We start from the raw sequence: 8,960 nt of genomic DNA, 5'->3' as shown, positions 1-8,960 counted from the left end.
TATCTATCTCATTCAATATAATAAGATGAGATGCACTGTTTTCTCTTTATCTAAATGAACATATTCACTTTAATTTTACCCTTTGAAGTTTGATCTAATGCTAAACATTTATCGATACAAGCAAACTACAAAAACCATACAAATGATAAGAAAGCCACATGTCTTACCCCAATGGGGCAAAGTTGTTGCATTATTCGGAACCATCAAAATCTCTTTAACGGATAATTCATCAGGGAATAGAGATTTTACACCATGAATAAACTTAAAATCGATCATAAACAAACGTGTTGCAAATGGGCAATTGACTAATAGGTGATTAGTCAGCTCATCCTCCTGTCCGACCCATGTAATTAGTCGAAATTTATTTCAATATCATGAAAAAAATTCGTTATATAAATAAAATAAAGTTATATATAACTACCACCATTCCCTTCCTACACTCTATATGCATCTGATTTGAGGTAGGATTAACAATTCTTAGTTATAAAATTGTAAAAAAATGTGTAAGGTGAGACTGCATAAATCATATCGTGAAACACGGGAGCCAAGTGCACTAAATATGCCCTTAGTTATATAATTGGCTGATTATACTAATAACTAAATCATCATGGTAATCTTAGGAAGAGGTTGTGAGTCGCTTTATTTGTTCCCTAATAACGTATTCTGTCGGTAACTACTAATTTGACCACCACCAAAATTTCCATTAGTACTCGTTAATAAAATTCCATTTGTAATACTTATTTGTTTAGTAGTAACCCTGACGTATTTGTAATAACCATCGGTAAACTTATTTATTTTCATCTCATCCCACAACCACATTTCTAATTTGACTGGTTGCAACTTTATTGCTACATGATCAAACCATAATTTAAAAAAACATCAATAGTTAAAATTCTTTGTCTTATCTTATCTGAAAATTATGGTCTAACAAAAAGTAATAATTATCTATCATATCTAATTAGCTCGTGACTAGTGAGACACTAATGGAGAAAGATATGGTCCAAGTTAAGTCTATGTCTCACCGACTAAATTCTATACAACTAGTGTAAGATCTATACACCATTCTCTCTCTAAATGATATCATCCTCTTCTATCAAGATTCAAACATGACAAAAGATCAACAAAAGTTGTACACTTGAATAATTTGTGCACAAGCTCACACCATACCAAAAAATGTCTAGTGAATATTATTCATCACCTCCTTCATCTTTTCCAGCTATCATCCAAGACCCCATCTCAAACCCTAACCCTAATTCCTCATACTCATCCAAACGAAAGCGAGGTACACCAGGTAATAACGGTCATGCTATAGCTACACCACCCTTATTTTATTTCACACTATCAAACGGCCGTCCACAAAACATTCAGACAACTGTTTTTACCAAAAAAATGTCAAACTTTGAAAAGTATTGTTTGAATAATATCTGAACGGCCGTTCTGACCATAGGTGGTCAAACTTGAAAATTATTGGTCATAACGGCTATTCAGAGGTTCTTCAAACTTTGGAATTTTTTTTTGTTAAAACGGCCGTCTGATATCTATCCTGCGGCATATAACTGGCCCCAATCAAAACCACTTAACTTTGTTGATTTCTAGATTATCTTTCCACCAACTCTTTTAATATACAGATCCAGAAGCAGAAGTGATAGCATTATCTCCAAGATCTCTAATAGCAAAGGACCGGTTCACATGTGAAATATGTAACAAGGGTTTTCAAAGAGACCAAAACCTACAACTTCACAGAAGAGGACACAATCTACCATGGAAGCTTAAACAAAGGAACAGAAATGAAGCTATGAAGAAGAAGGTTTATATTTGTCCGGAAACAAGCTGTGTTCATCATGATCCATCTCGAGCTCTCGGAGATCTCACCGGAGTTAAGAAGCATTTTTTTCGTAAACATGGTGAGAAGAAATGGAAATGCGAAAAGTGTTCGAAGAAGTACGCGGTTCAGTCAGATTGGAAAGCTCATAACAAGATTTGTGGTACCAAAGAGTATAAGTGTGATTGTGGAACAATCTTTAATAGGTAAGTTAATTTATATCATCTCAATTATAGTTAAATTTAGATCATAATGATTAAAGATTGAAAAATACTAGAATATAGTAATTAGGGTTTTAGTTACGAGCCCACGACCTGTTTTATATATATCTATATATATTATAAGTTTATAACCCTATTGTATGATTTGAAAGCAATCAACTAAATAGGGTTACAATATATAAAGATAAACCAGGCGCGTGGGCTTGAAACTAAGACCCTAAATACTATATTTCAATAAAAAGGATAACGAAAGTTCATTAATGTTTGCATGTTTCTTGAATTGTTGATGTGTATATGATCATCAGGAAAGATAGTTTCATAACGCATAGAGCGTTTTGTCATGCTTTAACTGAAGAAAAATCGAGAATGGCTTCGTTTTCGATGATGATGAGCAGTGGTGGTGGAATGCGGTTTCCGAGGATGTTAGAAACTAATCTTGATATTAATTTTGCAAAGCCTATGTTACCAATTTGGTTAAATCAAAATGGGAATGATTCACATTTTAAAACCCCTAGTAATTCATTTTCGGGGTGTGCGAGTTTGAACAACAATAATGATGGAATGCTGCCACTGGAAACAGTGCAATGGTTGAACAACTACAGTAGTTCAACCACTGGGCCGCCGGTGGCGGCTCATATGTCTGCCACCGGGCTATTACAAAAGGCAGCTCAAATGGGGTCGACACAGAGTACAAGTCCCATTAATATTAGCCGGTTTGGGGTCATGAGTACAACAAGTTTGCCAAATTTTGATACATTCAATCACGACAACGATGACACATTGATGACGATGATGATGAACTCGATAGAATCAAAGCAAGTTAAAGGCAACGGTGTCAATGCATCACATGATTCGGATTTTACTAGAGATTTTCTTGGTGTTGGTGGAAATGAAAGAAGTTATAATCTTCAACAAGGTTTATTTAAATTCAGTTCTTAATCCAATACAAAATTGAAGCATCTATATGAGGGCAAAATTTTATAAAAATAGATGCATGAAATAGTGACAATGATTAATGATTATAAAAGAGACAAGGGGAGTCACAAGAAGGGAAATAGTACAAGGAAGTGGAACATGTTGCATGTTATTGCAACAGAAACAAAAGTTTTCTTAAATTTGATTTAAAGAAACTTGTCACTTGTGTGTTGTGTATGCATGCTGCTATACAGCTTGTGATAATGCAGTGTGTACTGTTCAGTCTGTGACTAATAATTTGTGGTCATAAGAAGATCGACAAAAAAGGTTAAAAATATGGTTCTTCTAGTAAATTTGATTTACCTTTTCCATATTATTAAATTTTGGTATATATTGTAATTGTTAACTCATTTTCTTTGTTATAATAAACATGGCCATCTCTAAGCTTTCGGATGTCCGATACAAGTAAAAAATGAGCCCTTATATATAGGGAAAAAAATCACAGGCAAGAAAAATACGTTGTAAAGCACTGAACTATCAACTCATCGATGACATCCTTTACAGACGTAACTTTCTTGGCCCACTCCTAAGATGCGTGGACAACCAAGATGCTGGCTACCTCCTAAGGGAAGTGCACGAGGGCATCTGTGGAGTACACGCAGGTCCACGCGCTGTTGTAGCTAAGCTAAACAACGCGGGATACTTTTGGCCGGGGATGCATACGGATGCGCTGGCATACATCAGAAAGTGTAGGTCTTGCCAACTCTACGCACCCAACACGCATCGCCCGAAGAATGAACTTGTTCCAGTCACCTCTTCATGGTCATTTCAGAAGTGGGCCATCGATGTGACAGGTCCATTTCCCACAGCAGCAGGGAACGTTCAGTTTCTAGTGGTAGCCATCGACTACTTCACCAAGTGGATAGAAGCAAAACCCTTAGCCCAAACAACCGCAAAACATATCAAAAATTTTATTTGGGAATTTATTATTTGTCGTTTTGGACTTCCACAGAATTTGGTGAGCGATAACGGCACCAACTTTGCTGACAAGAAGCTACAAAAGTGGCTGGAAGAACTTCAAATCACCCACACCTTTACCTCAGTGGCGCACCCGCAGGGTAATGGTGAGGTGGAAAGAGCAAATAAGAGCATCGTCGACGGCATAAAGAAAAGACTCTTGGAACACAGATCCGGCTGGGTGGACGAAGTTCCACACGTCCTTTGGGCAAACAGAACGCTGAAAAAGGCCAGTACGGGAGAAACCCCGTTCAGCCTCACTTATGGCACTGAAGCCATGGTCCCGGTCGAAATTGGTTTACCCTCACCAAGGGTCTTGATTCAGCCAGAAGACAATGATGCGGAAAGACGGTTAGACCTTATGCTAACCGAAGAACGCAGAGACTTAGCCGCAGCGCGTGAAGAGAACTACAAGCGACAAATGCAAAAGTACTACAACACGCGGGTAAAACTCTGCAACTTCAATGTCGGAGACTACATACTGCGTAACAACGAGGCTTCGAACCAAGAACGCCCAGTAAAGCTGGCCCCGGTCTGGGAAGGGCCATACATTATCAAAGAAGTTTTGGGAAAGGGCGCATACCGGCTCGAAAGGCTCGATGGCACCCCCATCCCAAGAACATGGAATGGAGCTCAATTACGCAAATGTTACATGTAGATCAATTCCAAACTTGTAAAGAAAAGGCCTAGAGCCACTTCTAATGGAAATGATCCTCATTTATCACATTGTGTTGATAGCCTTACCTTTATACTTATGAACTATCCACACTGATATGCCGGTATTCACCGCATAAATAAGTGTGAAAAGAAGTAAGTCGTTGCGTGTGGAAGGCGGCAAAACCCACAAAAAACGGCAAAAATTTCTAAGAAAAAGATGAGGAAAACCTTCACGCAGGTCAGTTATAGGTGAAGTTTGGTCATCCCACTAAATGAAAGTGACGGTCCTACCCGCACAATCATGATAGAGGAAACTGAACATCAACCTATTGACAACCGCGCGTCGAAAGGTTAACTTATTTAAAACACTTAGAAAATTTTTAAGGAAAAGATGAGGAAAACCTTTACGCAGGTCAGATATAGGTAAAATTTAGCCACCCTACTAAGTGAAAGTGACGGTCTTACCCGCACAATCACGAAAGAGGAAGCAACACTTTAACCTATTATCTGCCACGTTGAGAAGTTAACTTATCCAAAGTAATCAAGAAATTGCTAAGTTAAACCAAATTATGCGTGAAACAAAACATATAAGGTTTACAAGGCAAGGCATTAACAAATAATATATATTCCATCAAAATTCAAATATTACAAGAATTGCTGGGCACATACCCGCATGCAAAAATATAAATCTATTCTAACAGTGGGAAGGGATCTAAAGGTTCAAACTTCAGGACCACTCCCTCCAAACCCACTTGAACCCGCACCATCAGTTGGCTGTGGCGGTTCAAGGAAAGTCTTGAGAATAGTTAGCCCATCATCAGCAGCAGCAATTTCGTTCACATTCTCCATCACCGGATGCGGGAAGGCAGCATACTGGTTCACTGCTTGGTCGTAAGCAGCTTCAGTGTCCACGTCATAAAGAGGGAAGTTGGAAGGCGGGATGCCCTTCTCAACAAACCCCAGACCAAGCAGGAAACCAGCCTTTTCCCCATCATCATGGGAAGCGTTGAGGGCTGCGCTCATGGCATCGTCATAGGATGTGTTTGTGAAGACCCGATGCACAACCTACAAAAAATATGTATGTATCAAAAACTTTTCTTCTAAGTATAAAGAAAAGCGTAAAGATATTATAAAGCTACGCATACCTGCGACAACGCTTCTCGTAGAAGCCATTCCTTGGTGATCAGAGCTTCCTGGAGGGCAGCTTGAGATTCCTGGAGGGCAGCTTGAGCTTGGTCACGGGCGCGTTCGGCTTCATTTTGGTTAAGGTTGGCAAGCAACACTTCTTTAGCTGCAGCCTCTTCAACGCCCTTCAGCTTACGCTCAGTGTGGTCAAGCATACCCCTCTGGTCCAAGATCTCTTGGAGCTTCTTGGCGTCTTCCATGGCCAAGGCATCATGAGCCTGCTGGAGCCTCTCTAGTTTGGCTTTAATGTGACACCCGGTAATTTCCCAATCCCATAAACCAAGTAACCAACCTAATTATTAGGAGATTGTGAATATCATGCGCGCCATTATCAGCGCGGGCATATGTTATATGCGCCATGCGCTGATGCGATGCGCGCCATGTTAGGATCAGCGCGGGCACATGTTATATGCGCCATGCGCGGATGCGATGCGCGCCATGTTAGGATCAGCGCGGGCATATGTTATATGCGCCATGCGCGGATGCGATGCGCGCCATGTTAGGATCAGCGCGGGCATATGTTATATGCGCCACGCGCACAGGTTTTTGTTGTGTTTTCACGACAACTTAATTTTATGTCGTTTCTGTCTAATAGGTTGCATACCTCTTCAATAATCAATAAGTAAAACTATGTTCAAACAATATCCTAATTTCCTAATTAAGACCCAAATCATTTATGCGCGCGCGGAAAAAGGGAACATTGAGAGCTAGTTTGTTTGAAGCTCCAAGATGGAATTGACTTCAACATAACTGATTACTATGTTGAAATACCAAGACCTCATGGAGAATCTACAAATGAAACTCAACGTCCCTGACTACGAGAAGGTTACGCACCTACCCGCATCAAACAAAAAGGAGTTATGTGCGACACCTGCGGGAAGAATCCCCGCGGGACACCTTAAAACTAAAACCCTTTACGCTACGAACGTCTGCATAGAAACCAACCACCTTTTCGCTTAAATCCAAAAGTTCACCCTGTTAATAAACTCTGAGAACGCTGGTTCCAGCAGAGCCAGATGGACTCGCAGGATTTCTTATAAGGACGCCTGCGCAGTGATACGCGCAGGATTCGTTACAAGGACGCTTGCGCGAAGACCAACTGGAGCCGCCGGACCCACAACGTTCAAAGAAATGGCCTTCACGCAGAAGGCTATACGCGCCAGGCTACACGCACAAAACACTTAGTCTATTCTTCAGATGTAAGGGGATTACCCCCGCCCAGAAAGAACTAGTTGCGTGTTTCAGAGATTTTTACCTTTTGACTGCACACTGACAACAGTACCAGGAAAAGTATACTGTAACACGAAATGTCAGCTGTCAGCCGCACCTACTCTCACCAACCACAGTCCTGCATGTACTGTCAAATCCATCAGAATCTTTATAACCACTCCCTAGGACCATCACCCCCATCCCTAAAATAAATAATAATAAACCCCATACCTTGTCATCATTACACCCAATATGATAAGATTTCAATCCCCTAAATCAAGGGATTGTGTTCCCTTGAATTTGCCTATAAATAAGTATCAATTCTTGAATAAAAATATCACACAAACACACTTCAAACTTTTCTCTTAAACCTGTATTTCTGCACTAACCATCTCCCAAGCATCCGTTTCCAGTTCCATCGCTAAGTAAGCCGAAACTTTAGTCTTGAGATTTACTTTTCTGACCAGCCCATATATTCTTCGATTATTTGGTCTTAATACACATATTTCTTGTTATTTAAACATATTCTAGGCTTCCAATTTCGAGGCTAACATCAGGAAACCCGAATCTCGTTTAATCTCTCTCTAAACCATCACTTAACAAGAATCACAGGTGAGTCTCACAGCCCCTATTTTCACTGTTTTTAAACTGTTTTCGGGGCGAGGGACACGTGTTTAAATTATGTTTTATCATGGTATATTTACAAGCAATGCAAACGATTATATGTTCATGGTGTTTATCTTGGTTTTCAATGTAAGTGCGCAAGATTTAGACAGTGATCACTTCGTCAGTGGAACTCTAAGGGTAGGGACTACTGTGTTTGATCAACCCACTCGTAGGGGTCGCACCTCTTTGCATAGACGAGTGCCTAGTATGGTCATGGGGTAGTACTACTGGTTGTAAAGCCCGCTCGTAGGGGTCGCACCTCTTTGCACGGACGAGCGCCTAGTTTTCCGAGCACAACGTCCGCGCTTAACCCGCGGGACGGTATTGTTTTAGCTCGTAGTGGCAGCGCCACTTTGGATGGACGAGCACGGTTTTCAGAAATGTCCGCGCGTAACCCGCGGGACGGTTTTATCAAGCATATGTTTTAATGATGTTATCAGAAATATGTTTCAATATGGTTTTATCAAGGATATGATGTAATACGAATTATCAAGTCACCAAAACTTGTGAACTCACTCAGTTTATACTGATTCAAATGTTTTTACGTGTCTTTCAGGTGATAATTAGTAGCGCAAGGAGTCACACATAGAGCACTTCACGCAGAACATCTATAAAAATGGTTTTTGGAAGATTTTAGTTCTATCCATTCCACACGCGTGGTTGTTCCCGCCGTGTAAGGGGATATGGCGCGGAAATCTTCAATGTTTTTCATATGCGGATGTTTTTATATGTAATTCTAAACAATGTAATGTATTTTGTACTAGACATTTCATGCGCAATGGAAAATTTATTTGAATGTTTGCAATGACCCGTGCTTGATTATCAATTCCCACTCGCGCGCACCCGGCTGTTTCCGCCGTTTAGGGCCGGGTGTGACATTTAAGCTCCTCATTCTCGGCGCGCAGAGGCTCAGCAATGGCTTCAGCTTTGGTGGCCCTCTCGGTCGCGTTCCGCGCAGTTTCCTTAGCCAACCTAAGCTGTTCGTTAACAGCTTGGGTAGCCTTGGAACGGGCCTCGAGCCGGGCCTGAACTTCAACCTCGAGGGCCTTGAAGGCCTTTTCCTTATCTGCAGCAATGGCGGCAAGTCTCCTGTTCTCCTCCCGGATAGCCCGCGCCTGAGCCACTTCCTGGCTACGCGCCGTCTTTAAGTTGTCGTTTTCACGACAAAGCAACTCGACGCGCGGCTGCATCCGGGCAAGGAGAATCCGAAGCTCATTCGTCAGCCTACCCTCCTGGTAGCTAGACATGGCTTCCCCCAACGCACCACT

At 41.1% G+C, this 8,960-nt stretch overlaps 1 protein-coding gene across 1 annotated transcript; it reads left to right on the top strand.

Moving 5' to 3' along the window:
• The first annotated feature begins 813 nt into the window (after positions 1-813).
• Positions 814-2,982, top strand: LOC143615229 (protein indeterminate-domain 7-like). The gene is made up of 3 exons (XM_077088407.1): positions 814-1,300; positions 1,629-2,028; positions 2,349-2,982. Exons 1-3 carry the CDS (start codon positions 1,174-1,176, stop codon positions 2,980-2,982), a joined length of 1,161 nt encoding a protein of 386 aa, XP_076944522.1. The 5' UTR covers positions 814-1,173.
• The last annotated feature ends 5,978 nt before the right edge of the window (positions 2,983-8,960 follow it).

The sequence above is a fragment of the Bidens hawaiensis genome, unplaced genomic scaffold (genome assembly GCF_021521415.1).
Source record: "Bidens hawaiensis isolate Kalapana, Puna unplaced genomic scaffold, B.hawaiensis_p1.1 tig00042310_1, whole genome shotgun sequence".
Taxonomy (NCBI): domain Eukaryota; kingdom Viridiplantae; phylum Streptophyta; class Magnoliopsida; order Asterales; family Asteraceae; genus Bidens; species Bidens hawaiensis.
Note: the sequence above shows the minus strand (reverse complement) of the source record. Positions and strands in the feature narration are given on the sequence as shown.

Bases quoted from the DNA above. Each gene is read 5' to 3' on its own strand.
- LOC143615229 (XM_077088407.1), top strand. From the start codon at position 1,174: ATGTCTAGTGAATATTATTCATCACCTCCTTCATCTTTTCCAGCTATC. The intron at 1,301-1,628 runs GTCATGCTATAG...TTTAATATACAG, and splicing joins AGGTACACCAGGTAATAACG to ATCCAGAAGCAGAAGTGATA. The intron at 2,029-2,348 runs GTAAGTTAATTT...TATGATCATCAG, and splicing joins TGTGGAACAATCTTTAATAG to GAAAGATAGTTTCATAACGC.